General features: G+C 44.7%; 1 protein-coding gene and 1 long non-coding RNA gene across 2 annotated transcripts; one reads left to right on the top strand and one right to left on the bottom strand.

Moving 5' to 3' along the window:
• Nucleotides 1-1466: 1466 nt before the first annotated feature.
• On the bottom strand, nucleotides 1467-24632 carry vdac2 (voltage-dependent anion channel 2). Its single transcript, XM_072491658.1, has 9 exons — nucleotides 24502-24632; nucleotides 15856-15927; nucleotides 8295-8344; nucleotides 4701-4853; nucleotides 4279-4331; nucleotides 3950-4177; nucleotides 3587-3737; nucleotides 3438-3495; nucleotides 1467-2041 (listed from the first exon to the last, which is right to left on the bottom strand). Exons 2-9 carry the CDS (start codon nucleotides 15920-15922, stop codon nucleotides 1950-1952), a joined length of 852 nt encoding a protein of 283 aa, XP_072347759.1. The 5' UTR covers nucleotides 15923-15927; nucleotides 24502-24632; the 3' UTR covers nucleotides 1467-1949.
• Nucleotides 24510-27867, top strand: LOC140403587 (uncharacterized). The gene is made up of 2 exons (XR_011938358.1): nucleotides 24510-24719; nucleotides 26114-27867. It is a non-coding gene; the product is annotated as an uncharacterized lncRNA (long non-coding RNA).
• The last annotated feature ends 83 nt before the right edge of the window (nucleotides 27868-27950 follow it).

The following is a 27950-nucleotide window of genomic DNA, read 5'->3' as shown; positions in this document are numbered from 1 at the left end:
ATAACTAATATTAAACTGTAATTTTGGAATTATTCCACTTTCTCTCTGATTTATTTGTCAATAGAATATTGCAACTAAAACTGGCATTTCAAAGGTAGGTATTTGGAGAAGCAAAGTATTGAAGTTTGTTCATGAGGTTGGAGCTACACTACCATCCCAAAAATTAAAGCTTGATGCGTGACATTAGCACTGTTGTAGATTAATGAGTGATTTTCACCATTAAGATGGAGCAAATGAAACAAGTGTTGAGTTAAGATTAAAAGTCTACACAGCAGTAAGACTGTGATTTAAGCTCATTTCTAACAATATCTGCCATACCTAATCTTCTATTACCCGTTTACTCAATATTAATCACCAACGTGAAACCCTATCAAAAGCTTTCCATGCACAGACCAACTATAGGAAAAAAAAAAACAGAAAATTTGTGAACTTCACTTTTTGAAAAACCACAAGACACACTGATTGATGCTAAAATGCCTGGACCCAGTTTTAAATTACATCAATACTACCTGAATTTAGTGGTGACAAAACCATTAGCTAAATCTTCATTAATTTTTTTTTCAATTTAGAGTACCCAATTAATTTTTTTCAATTAAGGGGCAATTTAGCGTGGCCAATCCACCTACCCTGACATCTTTGGGTTGTGGGGGCGAAACCCACGCAAACACGGGGAGAATGTGCAAACTCCACACGGACAGTGACCCAGAGCCGGGATCGAACCTGGGACCTTGGCGCCGTGAGACTGCAGTGCTACCACTGCGCCACCGTGCTGCCCTCGTACAAACAGTCTTGAGCCAGACTATTATGAAACTAATTTTCTCAGCTTCTCTTCCTAAGTAATGACAGTACACAAATTTGAAATAGTCAGTGCAGATTACGATGCACAGAAATAATGGCAGCGGTAAACTGGATATTTGACAGGAAGCTACTACACCATCACATCAGTCTTCTGATTCTGGCCCGAGAGTACCTCTCCCTCACCAATGGTGAGGCAGCCTACACAGACAACCTTCCCAGCTCAGGGGTTTCCAACTTTAATCTTTCGTCCACCAATCTCCTAGTTAATTCCCGACATTCTCACAATGGCTCAGCGCCTGTTCCGCTGCAGAATCAGGGATCCTTTTCTCTATTAAAAGCACCACATGCCTATGAGATATTGTGGTGGCCAGAGTCAGCCTATGCATTTGGGGTGACCATTGTACACCAGAGGCAGAATACAATCGTGCACCAATCCCCTGGACACACTAAGAAGTTGCAGCAAACCCGATGCGGAGCAGTCTGTGTTAAAAGTGGCATGTGTACAGCTCAGCAAAAGTGAAGGAAATGCAAACAAAGTCCACAGAAAAACAGGTCATCTTTCACAGCCACCAGAAAATGCACCAAACTAATCCATTCCTCCCTTCTGGGAGCAGTGGTAAGCAGCTTCAAATGTTACACAAAAAAAGAGGAAAAGGGATAAAACACACTGTATTTGATTCTTTTTATTCAGCATCAACTGTACGGGTTTGGGATACCGAAAATAGTTGTGATTTTTCTTTGCTATACACAGATTCCATAAAATTTAATTACAACTTGGATAATTTCAATTTATCCAACTGTAGGTGAACTGACACACCACAACGTCTCAAAATAGACATTAAACCAGGAAACATGCAGTCACGACTCGAGTTTTGTAAAGGCCTACTCCATTATTAGGACTGTTGTATTAACAGTAAAATACATTTTTAAATTATGTATAAATGAGTGACTTATGACTTCTGCATCACCTTCTAGATAACCAATTTCACTCAAAAAAAATTACGGTTTTAAAGTACTAAAAATACAGGTACGTGGTTGATTTGAAACTTCCTTTCCAGGAAAGCCCATTGGTCAAGTTGAAATTACATGTTATGGCCAAATGCTGCTTTCTTCCGATATCCCTTTGTCATTGAAGATAAAAGGTGCACATCTTAAGCTTCCAATTCAAGACCCAAACCAAGTTTGTGACCACCAGAATTGATGCTCTTTCCGTCAATTAGGGAACACAGAGTGAGTTTTATACCTGCAGTGGACAAATTGTAGGTGGTTAGAAATATTGGTGCCACACTGGATTATTCCCCTCCCTGTCTCAAGATCCAATTTTGACAAACTGTTGACAGCCAAATCTTTATCAGGAACGAGAACAAGTCAGTGATGCGATGGACATGGACCTTCACAACAGTTTTTTAATAATTTTTTAAAATGACAATTCAAAGCAGTCCAACCTTGAACAGACCAGTAAAACATCTACAAGGCATGATCTAGTTTGATTGTGCCCTTCTTTACTCCACTTGAATATAATAAGGGGAGGAAATCAGGAATTAGATACTAACCAGCCTGCTTCATAAGAACTAGGAGCAGGAGTAGGCCACCTGGCCCCTCGAGCCTGCTCCGCCATTCACTAAGATCATAGCTGATCTTTGTGTGGCCTCAGCCCCTCACCCACCCGCTCACCAGAACCTTTAATTCCTTCACTGTTTAAAAATCTATCTATCTTTGCCTTGAAAATATTTAAAGAGGTAGTCTCGACTACTTCATTCATATCAATGTACAAAACAAACCTCAACTCACAGGGACCTGCAGTTGGTAACTTGGAAATAAATCAGCTGGGATGGGATGTGTCATAGGAACATAGGAATTAGGAGAAGTGGGCAATTCAGCCTGCTCCGCCATTCAATCAGATCATGGCTGATCTCTTCCTGGTCTCAAATCCACCTCCCTGCGTGTTCCCCATATCCCTTTAACTCACTTCTTAATCAGAAATATACCTATCTCCTTCTTGAAACCATTTCATGACTCCGATTCCACGGCACAAATTTGCCACCCTCGGCGAGAAGTAGTTCCTCCTCATCTCAGTTCTAAACCTACCGCCTCTCAACCCACATCGGTGACCTGTCGTTCAAGTTGCTCTTTAGCAGCCTCGTTTAATCCACCCCCCCCCCCCCCCCCCCCCCGCGATATAACTGAACAGTCAGCACAACTAATCAGTTTGAGACTATGTTCCCGGCACAGGTTTAGAACCCGGATTGTTGAAAGTATTTAACTGCAGTGAGCTTAGAGACACTGCATTTATAATAAAGCTGCAGGCAAGAGTTTTACTTGTCATCAGCTCCATTTGAAATCATTCACGCTGCACTAATTGCTTCATTTCAGGAACTCCAGATACTCACTTTCTCACGGGCCTTGCGAGTAGTCAAGATTTCCCAGTTCTGCTTTTGCCAAGCGTCTAATAGAGCAGCGCCAGGTGGGATAAGAAATGTGAAGCGGGGAGGACAGCGCTACTATCTATAAGGACCTTTGATCCAAATCTGCTTGAAAATAAGAAGCCACGAGCCTCAAAGCTTCAAGCACTCAATGCCGAATGAACTTCCCATCAGCATGGTCTTCAATCAAATGAAACAAAATGAATGGAAACCTACCTGGCCGCAGAATCTGACTGTAACCTATTCCAATTAGGCTGGAGTTATTGACCTTCGCCTGAAAAACACACAGGTAGAAATCAGTAACACAAAAAAAAAAATCAATCAATCAAAAAACGTTGGGGAGCAGAACAAAAAGTTGCACTCACAGAAATGGAAGCAGTAGGATCGAGTTGGTACTTAGCAGCAATGCCAAAGCGGGTACTGTTGTTACCTGCAGTCCAGGTAAGATTTACAGCTGTCTCCAGGTTTTCGCTTACCTTCTGGTAGATGGAACCTCCAAATTCAGCACCATCATTCCTGAAGATTTAAACCACATCTTAAAATAAAATATTTGGCTCGTGTGTGTCAAGACAGAGCAGCAAGATAAAAATTCAACTAGTTGAGAAAATATTTATATTGCGCAAACCAAGTCTATTCACTCAAATTTTTTAAATATTTGCAAAAATACTCAAACAAACCAGAGTTAAAGTGAACTTAAAACTAAGCATCATACTGTCAGCACAACTTACACGTTAGTGTGCAACTGGAAGTCCCCAGTTTTGTAGCCCACTGCAAAGTTGTTCTGGGTCAGTTTTGACTTGGCCGTATCGAAGGACATTTGATAACCAGCAAGCCACCCTTCGTAACCAGCAACTGCTGAAGCATGGATCGCAGGGCCAGCAAAGTCAAAATCAACATCACAGCCCAGGTTGACATATTCACGCTTGTAGGCGGTCTTCACTCTGCCGCTCTTCTTGCTAAGGATGCAAAACGGAGACAATTTAGTATCCAATGTATAAGCAAGTCAGTAAAACAAAAAACAAAAAAGTTCTGTCCCGTTTCGAACCACTGTAATTACCCGGTGTTAGGTGAGAAGGTGGTGTCAAAAGTTAGCTTCAGACCTTTGGCAAGCTGGTAAAGGAAAGAGAAAAGTGTTTCAGTGTGCAATTCAATACTAAAGACTTTATTCCTTCCAGAGCTAAAAGTGACCACAGCAAATTCCTGCTCTCATTTAATATCACAACCGTTACTTTAAAGCAACGGTTGGATGAAGGATGTAAAGATTAACTGCCCATTATTTTAATAATGAAGAATACAGAGTACTTAAGCCACTAAAATATCTAGTGAACCAAACAGTGCTGATTTGCAAGCTGGCACCATCAGATAGTTTCACAACCTTGCACTCTCCACCTGTCCCCCCCACCACCCGACATAAGCTAAAATACAACACAGCTAAAATACAACACTAGATTTTGATCCGTCACATGGCAAAATGGTTACCTGATCTTCAATTGCAATTTCTGTGCCCAAAGTGTTATCAGTGTTCCACTTTTCTGTAAATGTGAGGCCATATTCAGACCACTTGTACTTGGTTTCCAAGCTTCCAGATACTTTGCCGCTTTCAGTGTTTGATGAACCCGAAGTTGTGAATTCCTGTCAATTTTGTCAGGGGAGGAAGAGTAAAAATTAGTACCTTTCACACTCCCATTTCATTTACTCGTAAATACATGGAACGGTTACCCATGCAAATTTACACATCTACTTATGGTTGCCTTTAAAATAGAACAATTCAAACAAAGGGTGTTGCTAATTTATAAATGGATGGCATTTTAAAATTCACAGATTTACCCGTCATTGTAGAACAGAATGACGTTCCCCTCTACAATAAAATAATAGGAACAAAGACAGACTTGCGCATGCAACACCGCAATGCATCTCAAATATTTCAAAGCAGTTTTTAAAAACATAAATTGGATTGAATTCCTCATCTAAGACACATTTAGCTGGTCTCCACCTGGATAGCTTCATCAGCACTACAAGCATGCAGCACCCAAAGGCTTGGGGTACATCTGTGAGGACCCCTGCTCCTGCCACAGTTCAATGACTTCTGCATGTAAATGCATGTGGACAGGAGTCATTGCTTAAGCTCTTATAACAATGGTACTTAGGCAGTATGCCAGAAAGCTGCAGGTACCTGTGCCAAGAAATTCAGGGGATAGAACATAGAACAGTACAGCGCAGAACAGGCCCTTCGGCCCTCGATTTTGTGCCGAGCCTTGTCCGAAACCAAGATCAATCTATCCCACTCCCTGTCATTCTGGTGTGCTCCATGTGCCTATCCAATAACCGCTTGAAAGTTCCTAAAGTGTCCGACTCCACTATCACAGCAGGCAGTCCATTCCACACCCTAACCACTCTCCGAGTAAAGAACCTACCTCGGACATCCCTCCTATATCTCCCACCCTGAACCTTATAGTTAATAAAACAGAATAAGGATAAGGTGGGGAGAAAAATTTGGGGGGAAATAACACCCAGTAGGTGTAGTAATTAATAAGCCAAACATTTGACTGCACGGTTATGGAAAACATGTGCAGACAAGGGGTACCACATTTCAATACTCATTTGGCGATCAAGAATAAACCAACAATGCACATTCAAATGCTTAATTATGTCACAAACTCAAATAACTAGAATTCATTAGATTTAAACTTTAAATGTGTCATTTCAATAGCTTACTCACCAGCTCAGTATTCAGAATAGCTACTTAATCTATGGTTTCTAGCCACAGTAACATACGCATTAAAATCACACAAGAACCATGACAGCAGAACCATGCTTTACTGCATGCAAATTTTGACAAGCAGCATTCGTTACTAATAAATATTTCTCACAACTGAACAAAACATGTTTCAGCGTCAGCAGAAATGTAGCATTAAGGCAGTCAGATTGCATTAATCTCCAAGTCTGCCCACCGAGAATGTGCAGAATGAGTGCTGACTGAACCTGACCAAAATAATATGGCTAAGCAGAAAGACTAGCATATAACTATGTGACAGGCTTCCAGCAACAGGCAACAGGCCATCTGATAAAAAAGTGTTAATCCTTGCATCAAAAATGGTGCTAAAATACTAGCTCCAGAATGTGATGTATACAGCATGTTAAAAAAGACAACTCACAAAGAGTGAGTTCAACCACAGTCGCAAACTAGGGATCCAATTCAAAGTAGCTGAGCACATTTTTAGAAAATCGCATTTCCTTATCCAGTACTTGACACTCAGTATGTTGATGGGGGTGGACAGGTCTCATGGGGAACACCGACACAGACATTCGTTTTTTTTAAAAAATTCATTCATTTGCAGGATTTGGGCGTCGCTGGTTAGGCCAGCATTTATTGTCTGTCAGAAGATGGTAGTGAGCTGCCTTCTTGAACTGCTGCAGTCCTTGAGGTGTAGGTACACCCACTGTTCTGTTAGGGAGCGAGTTCCAGGATTTTGCCCCAGCGACAAGTGAAGGAGTGACGATATATTTCCAAGTCAGGATGGGGAGTGACTTGGAGGGAACCTCCAGGTGGTGGGGTTCGCAGGAATCTGCTGCTCTTGTCCTTCTAGATGGTAGTGGTTGTGGGTTTAGAAGGTGTTGTCGAAGGAACCTTGGCGAGTTCTTGCAGTGCATCTTGTAGATGGTGCACAAGGCTGCCACTGTTCATCGGTGGTGCACAAGGCTGCCATTGTTCATCGGTGGTGGAGGGTTGAAATGTTTGTCGAAGGGGGAGCAGTCAAGCGGGCTGCTTTGTCCTGGATGGTGCTGAATGTTGAGTGTTGTTGGAGCGGCACTCATCCAGGCAAGTGGAGCGTATTCCATTACACTCCTGACTTGAGCTTTGTAGATGATGGACAGGCTTTGGGGGTGTCAGGTGGTGAGTTACTCACCATAGGATTCCTTGCCTTTAACCTGCCCTGATAGCCACAGTATTAATGCGGCTAGTCCAGTTCAGTTTCTGATCAATGGTAACCCCCAGGATCCGATTGGCACCCAAATGGTCTGTTCCTGCGCTGTAAAACTATACAGAAATCTTGGTAACTGAGGCACATCAACAACAAAGGCAGGAATGATTGTATAGTGCATGCATGTTTCTAATTACTTGCCATTAAAGTGGGAAGAACTGCTACACCTAACACACATTCCAACGCACCCGGTTTAGGATTACTAAGTATTGTGCAGCAAACAGTTAACCAACAGAATTAATAAATGAATCATGTTTATATCTGTGCCGCAATACAGGTGAGCTATCACCAGGATCCAAGTGGTTTCTAAAGACTATGGGATCCAGCAACTTCCACCAGATAAAAATGGGGCTATTTAGATTAAACAGTCGAACAATCCTTCATGGCTGACGACAGTTCCGTTTCAAAGCATTGCTTCTCTGTTCATACCTCGCTCGTACTCTGGGGAAAACCCCAAACTGAAACATCAAATCATAAACATGCATTTTTCCTCCGATATGTATTTGCTTCGATGTTGTCACATCAATGCTCTGAACCAGCCTGAGCGCAAAAATCAGAGCAGGAGCTATCAGATACAGAATAGAGTCGAAGTGGGAAGAACTGCTACACCTCACACACATTCCAACTACAGTAGAAAGACAGCCATTTGGCTGTGGGTGTGTCTGTGTCAGCTCTCTGCCACAGCAACTCAGCCCCCCGACCCCTGCCCTGTCCCAGTAGCCTGGCAAGTTCTTTCTCCAGATAATTAGCCAATTGGAAGCCACGACTGAATCTGCCTCCACCTTAGCCTGTGCATTCCGAATTCTAACCACTTGCTGCAAGTTTTCTCTAATGTTGGCTTTGCTACTTTTGCTTTGCAGCTTTAAATAGGTATTCTCTGGTTATCCAGCCTCCCACCGATGGCACGTTTCTGCCTATCCGCTCTGTCCAGCCCCCTAATTATTCAGCACACACGCTGGTGATTGTCTCCTTTAGAAGTGGTTCAGCAAAATATGGATGGCATGCTTAATAAGCCCACATTCGTCCATTCAAAACACAGGACACATACATTTAAAATACTAGAGTGTGGAAAGAAGTTAATTGATCTTACCACTCCACTTTGTGACTTGGTTTTCACTTCAAGCTTTATCAACCCAAAAGCTAGAAAACAGAAAAGACATAATTAATAAAGGGTATCTTTGTATAGCAAGAATAGTCACCAACCCAGATCTATCCTATTTTAAAAATGGGTTCCTGTTAGCAGCATGCACAATGTACACGGGTGTAGTTAGATAAATGTAAATGGATCCATTTTAACAAAGGTATCATCGAAGGGGTGATTTCAAAGGGTAGATTCTAAAAATGTTCGATAGGGTAGACGCAGCGAGCTTGTTTCCACTTGTGGGTGAGATCAGAACTAGGGCCCACAAACATGACAGATTTGAAACCCAATAGGGAATTCAGGTGAAATATCTTTCCCAGATTGGTTAGAACATTGAACTCACTACCACAACGGCGAATAGAGTAGATGCATTTAAGGGCAAAGCCGGATAAATAGATGAAGAGGAAATAAACAGAAGGATATATGTTGATGGGAATAGGTCACAATGGCTGCTGTGACGCATCAACACTGTCTGAATAATTTGGACTGAATGCTCTAATCACTTTGTAATACTTTCTAACACCACGTTTCCTGATATTTCACAAAGGTTCATCTGATTACCCAGCCAGCAGGTTTTAGTAAATGTTATTTTTATATGTTGTAACCAATGCATAATTGTGCCAGTTCTTATTGGGAGAAATTCCTCAATTTATATCGCAGAATGGATACGGAAACAGGGCAATGCACATGCACAAGACTTTCACATAGCTATGAATAGTTATGAATAGGAACCGCCTGGCTACAAGGGCATTACTGATAAAGATAAGCCCTTGCTAAGCTAGGTCCAAAATGGTGCACCAAACACAAAGTGCAACCAACAGGATGCGTTTGCCATTACATTAGCCACTATCCAGATGTGGCCAACTGGAAATCCAGATGTGGCTGATTATTAGTTATGGACGTGCAATATCAATTCTCATTTGCATGGCATGTACCCATGTGTGTGTGGGCACATGTGTTATGGTGAAATTATAAAACAAGAGCGAGTGAGTTTCTTTTGAATCACTGCAGTATTTTACTTTTCTCTAATGAATGTTTAAATATACACAGGTGCAGTATTGAGTGTGTAAGATATTTTGCACTAAAATGTTGTGACAGTAGTGAGAAATATTTATAGCACAATGCCAGGCAAGGTGAGAAAGGATGCACTGACAGTTAGAAGTTTGGCTGTAATTACAGAATAAATCTGGAGTTACAGCTCAGACTGGGGAAACTCTCCACAAGTGGTTTTTGCTTCAGAATTGGTTTGAGACACGGCACTTAATTTACACTGCAGATTTACTGTTGGTCTGCACCCACCCATCCTTAAGGCTGCATGAAAAATGCTGCCAGATGGCAGGTACACTTTTACCAGCCTTTGGTTACTGGTACACTCGGACTGACACTCTTAATAAATATGAGCTTATCATCCTTGACTTGAATGTTGTCTGCAGGCCAGCAAGTGGTGATTCACAGGCTTGCCTGTACAATTGCCCTGTGCCATTTTATTTAAATTACATTTTGAAATTTGTATCTTTTTGCTTCAGAAGTGACAAGAATTGGAAAATGAAAAGACTGTGAGACGAGGTTGAAAGTGGCGATTTTAGGGTAGGGTACTTGCGGCCTAGAATTGATGAAAACACCAACTCCATGTCACATCCCACAAAGCCATCTCCATATGTATAGCAGAACAGCGTGGAGGTGGCTATTTGAGCAGCAGATTGCACGACCATGGGAAAGTTGCTCAAGTGGCATTGTTGAAACTTGAGTAATCGAATGATGTCAGTGATAGGAGAAGCGTGCGTCTGACACCAATTCTACTTTCAAAGCAGAATCGGCTTAAATAGTCTGCCATTTGGCAGAGTGATACCTCTTGGTGCATTGTTTCACTGCCAGGTTGATGTAGGTAACTCTTGATTTCTTTTTTTTTAATTCTCCTCCTTTTTCACATTTTCTCCCATTTACATCCATCAACAATAATCAGCAAGATATGTCAGTCCCCATAATAACAACGATCCCATCCGCCCACCAACCCCCAAACATCAGCCCGCATGTTTACATAAACAAATGACAAAAAGGAATCAGGGATTACCCGTAGTCACCCTTAATCTTACACAGCTCCCACCCCCCCACCCCGGTCTCCAGCTCCTCCCGTCCACTGCCTCTTGTAAAACTCCTCCTCCCAACCTCTGTTCCTTCCCCCCAACTTTCCACCCCGGCAAGACCACTCGGACCCTGTTCTGCCAGGCTCCGATGGCCGCAGCCCCTCCCCCACCTCACTCCCGTTCACTGGCCAGCTTAAACCGGCCAGCGTGGAGGCCCCCGCCCGGGTCCCTTTCCCACTTGCCCGGCCCTAGGAAAGCCCAAAGATCCCCTTTTAGCACACAAACCCCGCATATCCACCTACACCCCAAAGAACCCTAATTTCGAGTGCAAGTCCCGTCCCTTCCCTTGTCCAAATATATACCACATTGGCTCCTTTAGTCTCTACACCCACACGGTGATACAAAAAAGAAGAAAATACAGTCATGAGGTTACATCGGCACATGGCCATTCCTCAATTTGTCAGTTCTGCCACAGTCCTTCTGCTTTCGCAAACTCCTCCGCTGCTCCGCCGTTCCAAAATAAAAGTCCCTGAGCTTGTAAGTCACCCTCAGCTTCGCTGGATATACAATGCCGCACCGCCCCTTGCTAATGTACAGTGCCCTCTTCACCCGGTTGAAGGCAGCCCGCCTCCTTGCCCGCTCCACCGTAAATGCCTGATATACACGTATACCAACTCCAGCCCACTGCACCGCTTCTGCTTGGCCCAGCTCAGGACCTTCTCCTTCACACTGTACCTACGGAAGCACAGAGTCACTGCCCTTGGCGGCTCACTCGCCCTTGGTACAGGCCTCCACGACCGATGAGCCCAATCCAGTTCATACCGGGAGGGATCCTCCCCCAATAGTTTTGCCAGCATCGCGGCAAAATACTCAGTCGGCTTCAGTCCTTCAACTCCTTCGGGCAGCCCCACAATCCTCAAATTCTGTTGCCTGGATCTGTTTTCCAGGTCTTCCATTTTTCCTCGCAGATCCTTGTTAGTATCCATCACCTTCCGCATCTCTTTCCCCATCGAGGCAAGTTGATCACCGTGCTGCAATAACGTCTCCTCCACTTCCTTCAGCACCTCCCCTTGCTCTCGCACCTCCGCGGGGAAACCGCCTCCTCCACCAGCACACTCAAATCCTCCGTCATCTCCTTCCTCACCGTCTCCATGCATTTCGCAATCTGCGCCAACTGCTTTTCAAATTCTGCAGCCATCACCTTAGTTATTTCTTCAGCCGTAAGCAGTGCGGCCTCCCCTGGTGCTCCAGCCTCCATTTTCCTTGGTGACCCCGCGGTGACCTTTCCACTCCCCGACGAACCTTCAACTGTTTTTTTCCCCCGACCGTTTTCTTGCTCACCCTCGACATTTTTCTTTGTTCTTTTTTCCCTCCTGTGTCTTCACTGTGCCTCCTCCGTGCTGTCTCCCGGCTTCTGCCGCCTCCGCGGACCCTGGGACCGGGCTTAAAGCCCCGAAAATGCCGTTCCCGAAAGGGGGCCCTCCATTGTGCGGCCGCCTCCCGCCCGCCGTCACCGGAAGTACTGTAGACATTTCTGGCTACCTATTGTCACACCATTTTAGCCACAAGCAGTAATTTTAGCATCAAAAGCACAGGGGCGGCATGGTGCACAGGGGTTAGCACTGTTGCCTATGGCACTGAGGACCTGGGTTCGATCCCAGTCCTGGGTCACTGTCCCTGTGGAGTTTGCGCATTCTCCCAGTGTCTGTGTGGGTTTCTCCCCCACAACCCAAAGATGTGTGGGTAGGTGGATTGGCCACGCTAAATTGTCCGTTAATTGGAAAAAAATAATTGGGTACTCAATTTTTTAAAGAAGAAAAAAAATCTTAAGCACACTCACACATTACAGGGAAATACTGCACTTCCATATATTTAAACATTCAAAGGACACTTTATTTTATCATTTCACCAACATACACACACACTTAAATGAGAATTAATATTGCACGCCCAAGTCAATGAATAGTTAGCCACATTTGGATTTTCAATTAGTGATGCGTGGATAGTGGCCATCATATTGGACAACACTGATCTAGAAAGTGGTCCAAAGTGTATTCTTTTTATAATAATATCTAATCTTTATTGTCACAAGTAGGTTTACATTAACACTGCAATGAAGTTACTGTGAAAAGCCTCTATTCGCCACTTTCAGGCGCCTGTTCGGGTACACGGAGGGAGAATTCAGAATGTCCAATTCAGACCAAGTTCCACCACTTCACTATTCTGCTGACCTATGGAAGCATTTTCTGATCAAGTCCTTAATTTTACGATTAAGAAAACAATTTCATCCGCTGCAGTGCGGGTCCTATAGGCCTATCTCACTGCTAAATGTGGACGCCAAGTTGCTAGCAAAGGTTCTGGCAACGAGGATAGGGGATTGTGTCCCGGGGGTGGTGCACGAAGACCAGACAGGGTTCATAAAGGGGAGACAACTAAATATCAACGTGCGACGGCTATTAGGGGTGATAATGATGCCCCCAGCAGAGGGGAAGGCAGAGATAATGGATGCAGAGAAGGCATTTGATAGGGTGGAGTGGGAGTATCTATGGGAGGTGCTAAGGAGGTTCGGGTTCGGGGACGGGTTTGTCAGCTGGGTTAAACTCCTCTATGGGGCCCCAACGGCAAGTGTGGTCACAGGTCGGCAAAGGTCGGAGTATTTTCGACTACACAGGGGAACAAGACAGGGATGCCCGTTGTCCCCATTACTGTTTGCGTTGGCAATTGAACCACTGGCCATAACGCTGAGAGACTCCAGAAAATGGAGAGGGATGATTAGAGGGGGAGAGGAACACCGAGTGTCACTCTACGCGGATGACCTACTGCTGTATGTGACGGACCCAGTGGGGGGATGACAGAGGTCATGCAGATATTGAGGGAGTTTGGAGATTTCTCGGGATATAGGCTTAACATGGGAAAGAGTGAGCTTTTTGTGATACATCCTGGGGACCAGAGTAGAGGGATAGATGGCCTACCGCTAAAGAGAGTGGAAAGAAACTTCCAATACCTGGGGATTCAGATAGCCCGGAGCTGGGGAACCTTACACAGACTCAATCTGACACGACTGGTGGAACAAATGGAAGAGGATTTCAAAAGGTGGGACATGCAGCCGCTGTCACTGGCGGGCAGAGTGCAGGCAATTAAGATGATGGTCCTCCCGAGGTTCCTATTTGTGTTCCAATGTCTCCCTATACTGATCACTAAGGCCTTCTTTAAAAAAATAGATAGGTGCATCACAAGCTTTGTGTGGGCAGGGAAGGCCCCGAGGGTAAGGAGGGGGTTCCTACAACGTAGCAGAGACAGAGGGGGACTGGCGTTGCCGAATTTGGGCGACTACTACTGGGCCGCCAATGTGGCGATGATTCGTAAATGGATGATAGAGGGAGAGGGAGCGGCGTGGAAAAGGTTGGAGATGAAGTCCTGCAAAGGGACGAGTTTAAAAGCGCTGGTGACGGCGCCACTACGGCTCTCCCCAAAAAAATTTACCACGAACCCAGTGGTGGCGGCAACATTAAGTATCTGGGGGCAATGGAGGCGACAGAGGGGTGTGCTGGGAGCCTCGGTGTGGTCCCCGATCAGGAACAACCATAGGTTTGCCCCAGGGAGGCTGGACGGAGGATTCCAGAGCTGGCACCGGGTAGGAATCAGGAGAGTGGGAGATTTATTTATAGACGGGACGTTTGCGAGCTTGGGAGCGCTTGAGGAAAAGTATGAGCTGCCCCGGGGAAATTTCTTTAGATATATGCAGGTGAGAGCGTTCACGAAACAACTGGTGCGGGAATTTCCGCTGCTCCCGACACAAGGGATCCAGGACAGGGTGCTTTCGGGGGTGTGGGGCAGGGAGGGCAAAGTGTCAGAGATATACCGGGAGTTGAGAGTTGGTGGGCGAACTGAAGGGAAAATGGGAAGAAGAGCTCGGGGAGGAGATTGAAGAGGGTTTGTGGGCTGATGCCCTAAGCAGGGTAAATTCCTCTTCCTCATGTGCCAGGCTTAGCCTGATCCAATTTAAGGTGCTGCATAGAGCACACATAACGGGAGCAAGGTTGAGCAGGTTCTTCGGAGTGGAGGACAAGTGTGGGAGGTGCGGGGGAAGCCCGGCAAACCACACACATATGTTTTGGTTGTGTCCGGCACTGGAGGGGTATTGGAGGGGAGTGACGGGAGTGATCTCGAAGGTGGTGAAGGTCTGGGTCAAGCCAGGCTGGGGGTTAGCCATATTTGGAGTAGCGGATGAGCCGGGAGTGCAGGAGGCGAAAGAGGCCGATGTCGTGGCCTTTGCGTCCCTAGTAGCCCGGCGTAGGATTTTACTCATGTGGAGGGAGGCGAAACCCCCCGGACTGGAGGCCTGGATAAACGATATGGCGGGGTTCATAAAACTAGAGCAGATGAAGTTTGTGCTGAGAGGATCGGCTCAAGGGTTCACCAGACGGTGGCAACCGTTCCTCGACTACCTAGCGGAACGTTAGAGGGAAGATAGACGGCCAGCAGCAGCAACCCAGGGGGAGGGGTAAATTGTTTGGGTTTTTGGAGGGAGAGAGGGGGCGGGGGGGGGAGTATTACTTTGTGTTATTTGGTTAGTTTACCATGTTAGTTACACAATGTTATATTGCAGTTATCATGTTACTTTTATTTCTACTTCTTTGATTTGTAAGGGAAAAAACTGTGTCTGAAAACTTTAATAAAATATATTTTTTTTAAAAAAAGAAAACAATTTCTCTTTGCTTATTCTGCTGCCAGGGCAGTCATTTCTGAATGGAAAGAGTTACCATAAACCACACCTCATATGGGTGGGGTTAAAACTGACAAAAGCACAGGATCCATCCTGATCAAATGACCTGAGGATCAACAATAAAAGACAGGTTCTACAAACTGCTGGTTACAGGACAGAAACACAATCACTGGAAGAATAAAAGAAAGGTTGGGAAAAATTCATGGGGGGACGTGTGGGTCGTTTTACCAAAAGTGGCCAAATGGAGAAACTAACAATTTGCAATCAAATTAAGTAAGTATTGAAAAGGGAAATATAAAAATGAAATACAGGAAAAAGTGCGCAAAAAGTGATTAGTCAATAGCCAGAGACACGAGTTAAAAGGTGTCATCAGCTGATCTGGATTGTATATGGGAGAGCACGGCGGCACAGTAGTTAGCACTGCCGCCTCATGGCACTGAGGGCCCAGGTTCGATCCCGGCCCCGGGTCACTGTCCATGTGGAGTTTTCACATTGTCCTCGTGTCTGCGTGGGTCTCACCCCCACATCCCAAAGATGTGCAGGGTAGGTGGACTGGCCACGTTAAATTGTCCCTTAATTGGGGGGATAAAAAATTGGTACTCTAAATTTATTAAGAAAAAGTAAATGGGAGAGCAGAAACCGGGCAAAAGTTATATATTACGGTACACTTTATAAAATACTGATCGTAGAAATACCATACCGTAGCCTTTGTTGAAAATATCTCTGGCTGCCTTGCCCAGGTCTGCATATGATGGAGGTACAGCCATTCTTTCTGTAAAGATAAACATGCAAAATAAACAATAGAGTATCACAGACGTTCCTTTCATTCTTTCTCACATCCTCCCACTTTCACTTGCGTCAAACTTTTCTAACCATTTCCAATTGTGAACTATGGTCACAGACCTGAAAGAACCAGTTTACCCTCTCCACAGATACTGCCAGAGCTGCTGAGCATTTCCAACATTTTCCTGTTTCAAACTAGAACCACAGAATCCCTAGAGTGCAGGAGGTCATTTAGCCCATCGAGTCTGCACCAACATGCTAAAAGGGCACTCTACCTAGCCCCCCCCCCCCCCCCCCAATCCTCATAACTGCACCTAAACTACACATCCTTGAACTTAATAATAATAATCTTCATTGGTGTCACAAGTAGGCTTACATTAACACTGTAATAAAGTTACGGTGAAAATCCCTAGTCACATTCCGGCACCTGTTCGGGTGCACGGAAGGAGAATTCAGAATGTCCAATTCACCTAATAGGTATTTAGGGACTTGTGGGAGGAAACCGGAGCACCCAGAGGAAATCCACGAAGACACAGGGAGAACGTGCAGAAATGCAGACTCTGCACAGACAGTGACCCAAGCCAGGAAACGAACCCGGGTCCCTGGTGCTGTGATGCATCAGTGCTAACCACTGTGCTACCATGCCGCCCATTAAGGAGCGATATAGCATGGCCAATCCACCCAACCTGCACATACCGAGCAGCACGGTAGCATTGTGGATAGCATAATTGCTTCACAGCTCCAGGGTCCCAGGTTCGATTCCGGCTTGGGTCACTGTCTATGTGGAGTTTGCACATCCTCCCAGTGTGTGCGTGGGTTTTCTCCGGGTGCTCCGGTTTCCTCACACAGTTCAAAGATGTGCAGGTTAGGTGGATTGGTCTTGTTATAAATTGCCCTTAGTGTCGGGTTACTGGGATAGGCTGGAGGTGTTGACCTTGGGTAAGGTGCTCTTTCCAAGAGCCGGTGCAGACTCGATGGGCCGAATGGCCTCCTTCTGCACTGTAAATTCTATGATAATCTATGATCTTTGGACTGCGGGAGGAAACCAGAGCACCCGGAGGAAACATACGCAGACATGGGGAGAACTTGCAAACTTCACAGTCACCCAAGGCCAGAATTGAATTGTGAGGCAGCAGTGTTAACCACTGTGCCTTCAGGAATTTCCCCGAGGAAATTACTCAACATTCTCAACTATTAGTTCACTTCAAAAAATTGTAATGAGATAGCTGATAGTTAGTTTACAATGAGTATAGCTGAAACCAGTTTAACAAGTACATAATTTAACAGAAAATTCACAACTGACACCTGTAAGGTTACATTAAAAGACAATTTATATGGGTTCGTCAAGCATTCCCTCAAGTACAGCAGATTAAAGGGTGATCGCATGGAGGTATTTATGAGGAAAGAATTTAATAGGGTAGATGGAAAAAGGGAGTTTCATGGAACATCAACTGAAATTCAGAGCTGGGCCATTCACTGGACAATGGCAGAATGCACTTATTCATGCAAAGGGTCATGGAAATCTGGAGCGCTCACTTTAAAAAAAAGCTGACGAGGCTAGTGTCAATCGAAAACTGCAGCACCAAGAAAGATAGATCTTTGTTAGGTGAGTGAATTAAAGGATACGGAACAAATGCAGGTAAATGAAGGGAAATGGCACATATCAATCATAATCTAATTAAATGAGTAGTTTTGAGTAACTGAATGGCCTGCTCCTATGACCCTTTCTCCAGAAGGAAGTTTGAAAACCCAACTTCCAAAATCGGGAATGCAGTAAACTCTGGCAGTACATCCAGTTTCATTCTTAGTTGCAAATATCCAAATTTTCCAGTCCTTGAATATTCTCATATCAGTTTAAATATTTAAAAGAGAGGAATTCACAGGGATAGGTGTGGGATTAGTTTTGGGTTGTCAGAGTAAAGTGCCAACTCAAATGTGATAGGGCAAGCAGCTTCCTCTCCCTGCGCTGCACCATTGATATCTGTAATCCAGGGAAAGCAGAATCTGCACAGGACTATCACGGAATCACAATATTAAATACTCAGTGAGGGCAGTACCACCATCAATTTTTTTTTTTTTAAAAGCTCTGAAATATCCTAACCAGTCCCTGCCCAGTGGGGAGGCCAGTCAGGATTCAGTGATAAACCTCTCAAACCTCTACCATCCAAAGTGTTTATCCTCACCAAGAAAATGGGCAACTTTACCCTCAACGATGCTGGAAAATAACCGTTGCTACACTAAATACCCCAATGTTAACCATCTCTTTTCAGAACAATCAAATGGACATCTAGGTTATTTGGAATATACCCATCAGTAACGTAATGCATTAAAATATCATCCTTTACCCACGGGCGAGCAGCACACATCAAATCTTTGCTGAGTACTTTTTAATAATGCTTCACTACTCAGCAAATAAAATTAAAACATATTACTTTAACCAAAGTTAAGATTTGATCACACAGCCATAATGCCTTAAAGGCACACAACTATCAGGTTGTCTCTACACAGTCCTCTAATCTCAAGGCTTCATAGTAACTTAAAAATTTGATAAACTGCCAACAATAAGGACCCCTGTAACGCTCCAGGGTGCCAATGGACAGATAGAAAATGAAGAAAACTCAACCACTAGGCAAAAATGGAATATAACCGTAATATCTTTCCTCATCCCAGCAGTGTAAGTTTGTGTGCAGTTAGTTGTATCCTGCCCTGCCAAAGGATAAATACAGAAAGCTGCACATGTACCCCTATAACACTTGACCATGTGCTTTGCTGTTCATTAGCTTTCATAAAACTATTGCTGAAAAAGACATCCATGAACTTTCACTGCAATCTTCCATATTCTAATCTCCAACCCCACCCCCTAAACATAATCAGATGCTGCCAAAACCATGTTACCCACTAACATTGCAAAGACAGATGGCCTGTTCTGCTCTCTTCGCTTGACCCAGCCACGAGGGGCGGGGGGGTGAGTAAGAGAGACAGAAGTGGGAGAGGTGGTCACACAGCAGCATGAAAAAAAACTTATGATCCCTGGTGATTGAAACAACTCTCAGTAACCGTTGAGATAAAAATTGCAGGGCAGGGAGATAAAAGGATCAATGCTCCACACTTGGCACAATCCATCATTCTGGTCTGCTGGTGCACGATTAATGAATATCCTGTCTAGTTTTCAAGCACGTTCAATCTTATATATTCATCCCTATATCTGCAAATTCTATACTTTATCACCGGCTTCAAAAATGGGCGGTATGTATTAAAATTCATTATTTTAATATTTGCACAAAGATTAATTTACAAGTGTGGGTTTTATTCAGCAGCAAAGCTTTCATCCTTGTCTGCACATTTACATCACCACATGCAGTGATGCAATCACCAACATACAAAAATGAAACGGCACGACCATTAGGTCCATCGAATGCTAGCTCCCAACAATGTCAAACCCTATAACATGTAAAAAGAAAACTGATGGAAGTGTGGCCAATGTAGATCTTGAAATAAAGGTTAACTTCAACATTCGATTTACAACGTACATGCATGTGCCAATTACCGACCACATCTGTTGTGGGATAAAACTCAATGCCACTTTGCCTCACGACAGTGCCTGCAAACACCAACTGCCTGACCCCCAAAAAAATCAATCCTCGTCTAAAAATATCGATTTGAAACGTACTTCTCTTCAGTCCTGTACCATACAACAAAATATACAGATATTATTTTTCATCTCGGGGTGAGGGGTCATTTATTGTGGTGGGTATTCAGAGGGCCTGGTGAAAATAATTGCAGCCAAGATTTGAGTAATTTGTTTCATTTTCAGTTTCATTGCCAGGACTGAAATGGAGGAAGTTCCAAATTCAACTAGACTCAGGTGGGGGGGGTGTACAAGCAAGAATGTAAAAGCAAAGAATGCACTGCAGTTTGTTTCACTTGCAAACCAGGTTTGAAAATGACCACAAACATTACAAAAGGAACCTTCACCTGAGACTTGCTCCCTGGAGTTTAATCGTCATGAATGTTGTAAAAGCAAAATAATGCCATAATGGAGACAGGCTGACTGAATCCAATTTGCTAAGGATACCACACGGACACAAAATAAGCAAAATGGAATTGGCAGATGTACTGAAAACTAAGAAGCACCAGATACAGCTCCCAGTAAAGATCCTATCTTGCCAGGCAGCATAAAGTAAATGCCTTGCCTGACAGCCAATTCTTCCGGCACCAAGTCCCATAGGCTTTTTCGTTCTTCTTTCCTCCCCAGGGGCCCTTGTTTGTTTCTATTTGAATGGTCCTTGCTCATCCGAGCTCTTATTCCTACTGAATTCAAATTATGTCATTCTGCATCAAGGCAATTACTCAGTCTTCCTTTCTTTTGCTTAAATACCAAGGTCAGCATCACCCAATCACTATTTCTCTCATTTACTCCCAGCCCTTTGAATCCCAAGTGTCCAGCTAGTTCACAATTATATGCAAATACTCACTTATGAAGATATGATATAGCAGCAGCTACAGAAAGGAGTGAGAAAAGCAAAGTTGACAGTTTCCACAACGGAAAAGGAGGCAATGCAGCAAGGTTTCCAAAAAATTGGACTATTTTGTTGGCCAAAAAAGCATTTTGGTTTGCGCCATGTACAGAACGTTGAATGTTACATTTGCATCAGGTGTCACATTGTGTAAAATCACATTTGACAGAAGTTCAACATCGGGGATAGCAAATTTGAAATGACCAGTCATGGTGACCATAAAAACCATTGTTGGCTGTTGTAAAAATCTATCTGGTTCACTAATGACCTTTAGGGAAGGAAATACCTGGTCTAGTCTACATGGGAGTCCAGACTCCCAGCAATGCGGTTGTCCTCTGAAATGTCCTAGCAAGCCACTTGGTTCAAGGGCAACTTGGAATGGGCAACAAATTCTGCCCTTGCTAGTGACCCAACATCCCGTGAAAGAATAAAAAAAAGCAAGCCCCACTCCACCTTGATATAGGCCTAAAATTCCTTCTCAAGTATCACATTCACCAGTGTAAAAGTTGAATTTTTGAGACCAATCTTTTGGGCAAAAGGTTAAGGACACAAAGCTGGAGGGGTTGGGCCTGCACAGTATCCTATAAATGGATTGACCATGATATTTCTCCCCCCCCCCCCCCCCCCCCCCCACCATAGTAAATTGTCTTGGCCTTGCAGCACCCAAATCTTGGCCATAATAATGAGAAAAGAAACAGTATGGAGGAGGACCTGGAAAAACTACTTGTGGGAAATTGAAATGCTGACTCCATTATCAGGTACTTGTTTTCAAAGCTTTAATACTTGGGCAAGATGGTGTGTCCATGGTGTGATGATTAGGCAGCTTCTGAATGTAAAGATTAAAGGTTAATACAAAACTATATATTTTTTTAAATTTACTAATGTCATGCAACTAACAGTGAGCACCTCCGGAACTTAGATTCCCTTTTCACAGACCAAGGCACTGTTTCGCTTTAGTAGGGCTTCAGTAGTTTGTGTCTAAAATGCAACCATTCTCCCAACCCATTCTGCATTTACTAATGGACTCTGATAATACTGCACATTGAAAAGGGGTTCGTTCTTTTCTGACTTTTTAAATGCGTGTAAAATAAATTTGAAAGAAATGGATGGAGCAACTGTATCAATTAAATACAAGATTAAAAGAATTAAATTTTAATTTACATAGTATTACACAGTATTTACAGCAGATAAACAGGCCCTTCAACACAATGGGTCTGCTATCAGAAATGGATGGCCCATTAATTACTGTGCCATGGCACAATATTCCCTTGTACTGTATAATCTATTTTGTAGTTTGTACATAAAGCTGTCAAGGGCTCACTAAAACTAGAATTTCCGGTTTGGGTAAAGTTACATTCTCAAGGATCTACACTTACACACAATAAATAATTTCTCCAAATAAGAAAAGTTACAACTTTGAAACAAATTGGCTACTTTAAATTAGAAACTTTTACCATAAGCTTAGCTGAACGAACATCAGATCACCTACAGCAGATAGGAATGTATCAGAAAAGACAAAGAACTTTGTTGACTCTTTGGTGGACAAACCCTATTATTAGCAATGTCACACAGACGTGCAAGTTAGTGAAAATATGGATCTGAACTGAATATATCCCCCCTCTTCCTTACCAACCCCCAGAGGCTCCAGACATGTACCTATGTAGCCCATGTGGGGGACTAAAAGCTTTCTTTCACAAGTTTGTATGAATGAATTTGACAAACTACACCATTAAAATTGTGCAGCCATCATGAATAACGGGACAAGGCTGCACCTGAACATGCTCAAAGGCATACCCACCCAACCATGGTTCAACAACAGCCTGTAAAACAAGAAACGGAAGCTGACAAATTCTGCACCTTAAAAAAGGGGGAAGAGCATTTAGAATGGCCTAGTCACAGGTAAATATTTCACACTTCAGCCTCTATGCTTGCGTTATAAGTCAGCCGACTTGTGACACTAATAAAGTGGCAGACGAAGGAAATAAAAAGGTTTCCGATTCAACGCATTAATATTAAGCAGAAATACAACCCTCAGCCAGCTCCGTCCCCACCGGGAGACTGCAGATGCGAAGCAGCGACGGAATGGGTCGCTGCCCGGCTGTTGCCCAGGGCTGTGCAGGGCAGGCAGTGCAAATGAGCGCACACATCATCGGCATAAAGACAAGGCGTGACCCAGCAGAAGCGAATGACATTCAGTCTGTCTCCCAAAATGCACATGTCGCCCTTCCAGGCAATGGACTTTTTACCATTTTACAATTTCCTCCTTTGAGAAAAGTCCATTTTTATAAACCATGAACTCCCCACATTCGCGCAAAAATAAAAAAAAGCGCATGGAGTTTAAAAAAACCCCAATTGATACAGGAAAGGCAATGGGGAATTCCGGAGGGGGTGATTCACTGGAATTCCCAGCGGATGAGAAATAATGGTATCCATCTTCCGCCTCGGCAGATGCCGAGGTCACAGCGATCACCTTGGCTGCTGCTACGGGGGGGGGGGGGGGGGGGGGGTGGCCTGGACATCACCCCCACCCCTCTCAGCCCGGAGCACAAGCACTTCCGGCGCCATCTTACAGCCCGGAGTGCGGCCTCCTCCCCGGTGGGCAAACCTGTCTCTCCTCCACAACCCACTCCAATACAGCACATGTCTGCCCCCCAACCCCCCCCCCCCCCCCAACCCCTCCCCCCCAACCCCCCCCCCCCCCCCAACCCCTCCCCCCCCCCCCCAACCCCTCCCCAACCCCAACCCCAACCCCAACCATCCCCAACCCCAACCATCCATCCATCATGGGGGGGATGGGGGGGGGGGGGGGGAGATAAATGGAAGCCCCCCTCCCCCCAACGTGGGTAGATGTCTGCACCCCACCCCCCCCCCCGGGGGAATGATTGTCGTCGTCCCCCACCCCCAGAGTGCAAATGTGTCATCCCCACACCATGGGAAGTAAATGTCTGACCCCACCCCCCAGGGGGTAAATGTCTGTCCCCCACACCCCAGGGGGTAAATGTCTGTCCCCCACACCCCAGGGGGTAAATGTCCGTCCCCCACACCCACAGGGGGGCAAATGTCTGTCGCCCACCCCCCAGGGGGCAAATGTCCGACCCCCAACACACCAGGGGTTAAACGTCCGACCCCCAACCCACCAGGGGGTAAATGTCCGTCCCCCACACCCACAGGGGGGCAAATGTCTGTCGCCCACCCCCCAGGGGGCAAATGTCCGACCCCCAACCCACCAGGGGGTAAATGTCTGCTCCCCCTCCCCCCAGGGGGTAAATGTCTGTGACCCCCCCATCCCCCCAGTGGGTAAATGTGTCACCCCCCCCATCCCCCCAGGGGGTAAATGTGTGACCCACCCACCCCCCAGGGGGTAAATGTCTGCCCCCCCGGGGGTAAATGTCTGCCCCCACACCCCCAGGGGGTAAATGTCTGCCCCCCCAACCAGGGGGTAAATGTCTGCCCCCACCCCACCCCACCCCACCCCACGGGTAAATGTCTGCTCCCACACACCCCCTTCCGGGGGGTAAATGTCTGCTCCCACACACCCCCCTTCCGGGGGGTAAATGTCTGCCCCCAACCCCAAGGAGGGTGAATGTCTGCCCCCACCCCCCCCCTTCCGGGGGGTAAATGTCTGCCCCCACACCCCCCCTTCCGGGGGGGTAAATGTCTGCCCCCACACCCCCCCCCCCTTCCGGGGGGTAAATGTCTGCCCCCACCCCCCCACCCGGGGGTAAACCACCCGCCTCGCCCGAAGGAGGGTAAATGTCTGTCCCCACCCCCAAGGAGGGTGAATGTCTGCCCCCCCCCCGGGGGTAAATGTCTGTCCCCACCCCCCAGGCGGGGTAAATGTCTGTCCCCCACCCCGGGAAGCGTTTCCTGGGGCGGCTCCGGAGTGAAGGCCGGGCCGCGGCCTGGGGTAAAGAGTGGATGGGCGGCTGAGGAGCCGCTCCCGCAGCGCTGGAGTCGAGTGCGCAGCCCCCGGCGGGCGGGCGGTGAGCATGCGGCCGGGCTGAGATCCCCCTCCCCGGTCAGAGAGCTCCCCGTCCCAGGGTTACCTGCCGCCACCTCTCGGCCTCGCTCTCTCCGGCTTTAAGGGCGAAGTGAAGGAGACAGCGCCCGCGCCTGCGCACTGGCAAGAATCCCGGGAAGGGGGCGGGGCTACTGCGCCAGGACCCCGCCGCCTGGCCTGACCGCTGTGACCGCCTGAATCCAAAACCACTGCCAACATCAAAAATAGTACGAAGTCTTACAACACCAGGTTAAAGTCCAACAGGTTTGTTTCGATGTCACTAGCTTTCGGAGCGCTACTCCTTCCTCAGGTGAATGAAGAGGTCCGAGGGGCATGGAGGGAGTTTGTGTGCCTGTGTGGGGGTGGTACTGAAAGTGGTACAACATCAAAAATAGCAGTGAATGTCCTCTCTGGTTTTTTTTTTAAATGCCGATATGCGAGCTGATTGAAACATAATTTCTTTCCGTTTATCTTTTATATTGATGAAGGCAGCGCTCTGGTCAGCTAAGGTTCCAACATCTATTCTTTAGCTACACTGCTGGCTCCTTTGTCCCTGGTACAAGGTCACATTGGCCACATCTCACAGCTCAAAGAACATGGGGTGGGGGATAGTAACATCCCCACCCTTGAGGAATAGCGTTCACTGTCCACCTCACGTGCAGTTGTCCAGGGGTTGGTTTAGCTCACTGGGCTAAATCGCTGGCTTTTAAAGCAGAGCAAGGTAGGCCAGCAGCACGGTTCAATTCCCGTACCAGCCTCCCTGAACAGGTGCCGGAATGTGGCGACGAGGGGCTTTTCACAGTAACTTCATTGAAGCCTACTTGTGACAATAAGCGATTTTCATTTCAGAGAAATTGTTGCAGGCTTGCTCAAAACAAAAAAGACTTGCATTGATACAAGCACTTTTCACATGCAGCCACAGATATCTCAAAAGTGCTTTGCAGCCAATGAAGTTGTTGTAACGCAGGAAATGCTAACTCGCACACAACAATCTCCCAACAACAGCAATGTGAATGTTCCCATGAATAATGTTATTCATTATAATGAAATGAAAAGAAAATCGCTTGTCACGAGTAGACTTCAATGAAGTTACTGTGAAAAGCCCCTAGTCGCCACATTCCGGCGCCTGTTCGGGGAGGCTGGTACAGGAATTGAACCGTGCTGCTGGCCTGCTTTAGAAGCCAGCAATTTAGCCCAGTGAGCTAAACCAGCCCTTTATAGTGTCCAGCCCTGATTTCTGGTCTTAAGTCAGACTTGTTATATTACCTTTGGTGGTACTATGTTGTGTTCTTTGTCCTTTCTTCCAGAATGGTCCATTGTGTTGATGACAAAGAATCCACCAATCATTACACTGAAACAAAACTAAGTTATTGCATATAACGATTAATTAAATGAAGTTCGCACACATACCGAGTTATAATATTGAATCTGTTGAGCAGTAATCAATAATCTAAATAGACACTAATAATATTATAATCTAACCTCGTGTAACTCATCTAACCTAATCTCCTAGTGCTGTTCTTTCTCCTTCACTAACACTACCCAGCATTCCCTGGTCTGATTTATATACAGATAAGTGGTGGTGCCCTCTAGTGTTTGAATTGCATAGTTGTAATAATTAATCCTTCACTAACTTGACTATATACATATCATTACAGGACTTTGACCCGGAACATTGTGACTCAAGAGTGAGAGTTCTACCAAATTGGTTTCTAGTTGGAATCTAATCCAATGCAGTAATCCAACAGATTCAGATAATATGCAAGCATTCGATGCAGCAACAGTAAAAAAAAAACCTTATTGGAGGTGTCCTACAGCACACAGTGAAGAACAATTGTATTCCAAGACATCCGTAATCATCCAATGTTGTTAACTATTTTTCGTTACCTATTGCACATATGCTTTTTCAGGATGGTTTGTACAGACTATGGAGATAATATTTGATACCCTGCATCTAGTAGAATATCAAGGCTCCAAGCCAAACCCTTGGCAAATTGTGTGGGCACTTATCAGCTAATATGGAGCTGAAGGAAGATCATTGGGTTTGACTGTAAGAATTATTCACTCTTTTCTGAATAGTGCCAAAAGGATATTTTTCATACACTACAACAGGACATTGGTTTAATGTCTCATCTGAAAAGCAGCATCTCTAACCCTACTTCAGTGCTAAGTGTCATCTGAGGGTATGGGGCTGGATTGTTCGACTTTCTAACTCAAAATGTAAGATTGTTATAAAATATGGCAAGCTGATTCAAATGGCTACTATGTATTGCATCCTTTGTAGACACTCTTCTCACAAAGGAAATTTATTTTAATATCACAAATTACAATAAACTGAAAAGAAAATTAAGTGAATCTAAATTTAGGATTTGGAAAATATGAGAAATAACAAAGGATTCAAGTAGAGCAATAGTGGATGATATATTACCCTTAAACTCAATTAAGACTATTTTCAAATTACATAAAATCTCATTTACCATCATGATAAAAGGAAAAATTGAGCCAAACAACATATACAACAACTTTCTGTCCATTGACTGAACAGGTGGATGAACATTCATAATAAAGAACTGCAGCCAGATGCTAAATCCCAAGAGCATGTTCTAGTCTTAACCACATCATGGAACTTAATTATCGGTAATATTCTGCCAGTTCTCAAGCTAGTTAGGACAGGGGCGAGGGGGAAAGTGAGACAAAGCAAAAATATTGATAACAAGTATCGAACAAATTTATTCAGAAGTTGTACACAAAAACATTCATACTGGATGCCATAAACAAAAGGCACATTATAAAGATGGAATTACATTGAGCTAAAGCACAAAATCTGCAAAACATTACTGTTTCACTTAGTTTATTTTATTAATTTTAATAGGACATACAATACAAATGTAAACATTAAATACCTCTGATCTGAACTCATTAAATAACATTAATACTGAACAGCATTTAAACCCAGTAACAGTTCTTTTAATTTTAGTGTTTCATTTTAGATATATACGGAGTTTATAAAAACAGTTGTGTGCGAAAATAACGTACTGATAGTTGCGTTTCCTTTCGAATTTTGTTGTTGATTTGGAGCAAATACTTGTGCATTGCACAGTCATACACACACAAAGGTCCACGGCCAGCTATACTGTCTAAACTTTGGAATTTTTGACATAGAATGTTTATTTTAAAAACCTACATAAGGCTATTTTAGAGCCATGCAAGTGGGCCACTTTTCCACCCTGCCGCAAATAACTGATCGTGTCCTCACAGCACAAGATTCAGATTCACTCAGAACAGCTGGTATGTGCAGCTTCTGCTTCACAAAAATGGTTTTTATTCTCATGCACAAGCTTGTTTTCTTTGCTTCAAAACTTCTCGGGTTTGATAATCCCATCTTTCCAAGGTCGCCTCGACAATGGTTAAACTAATTACTTTTTCAAACAATTGGTACAATATCACCAGATATGCAAAATGACATTGCAAAGATGACACCAGTGAGGGGAGTTT

Source organism: Scyliorhinus torazame, chromosome 28 (assembly GCF_047496885.1).
Source record: "Scyliorhinus torazame isolate Kashiwa2021f chromosome 28, sScyTor2.1, whole genome shotgun sequence".
Classification (NCBI taxonomy): Eukaryota; Metazoa; Chordata; class Chondrichthyes; order Carcharhiniformes; family Scyliorhinidae; genus Scyliorhinus; species Scyliorhinus torazame.
This window is presented reverse-complemented; position numbering and strand designations above follow the sequence as displayed.

Coding starts and splice junctions, on each gene's coding strand:
- vdac2 (XM_072491658.1), bottom strand. CDS start 15,922: ATGGCTGTACCTCCATCATATGCAGACCTGGGCAAGGCAGCCAGAGAT. Junction 4,332..4,700: donor AAATTGCAATTGAAGATCAG/GTAACCATTTTG, acceptor TTCCTTTACCAG/CTTGCCAAAGGTCTGAAGCT. Junction 4,178..4,278: donor ACCTTCTCACCTAACACCGG/GTAATTACAGTG, acceptor TTGCATCCTTAG/CAAGAAGAGCGGCAGAGTGA.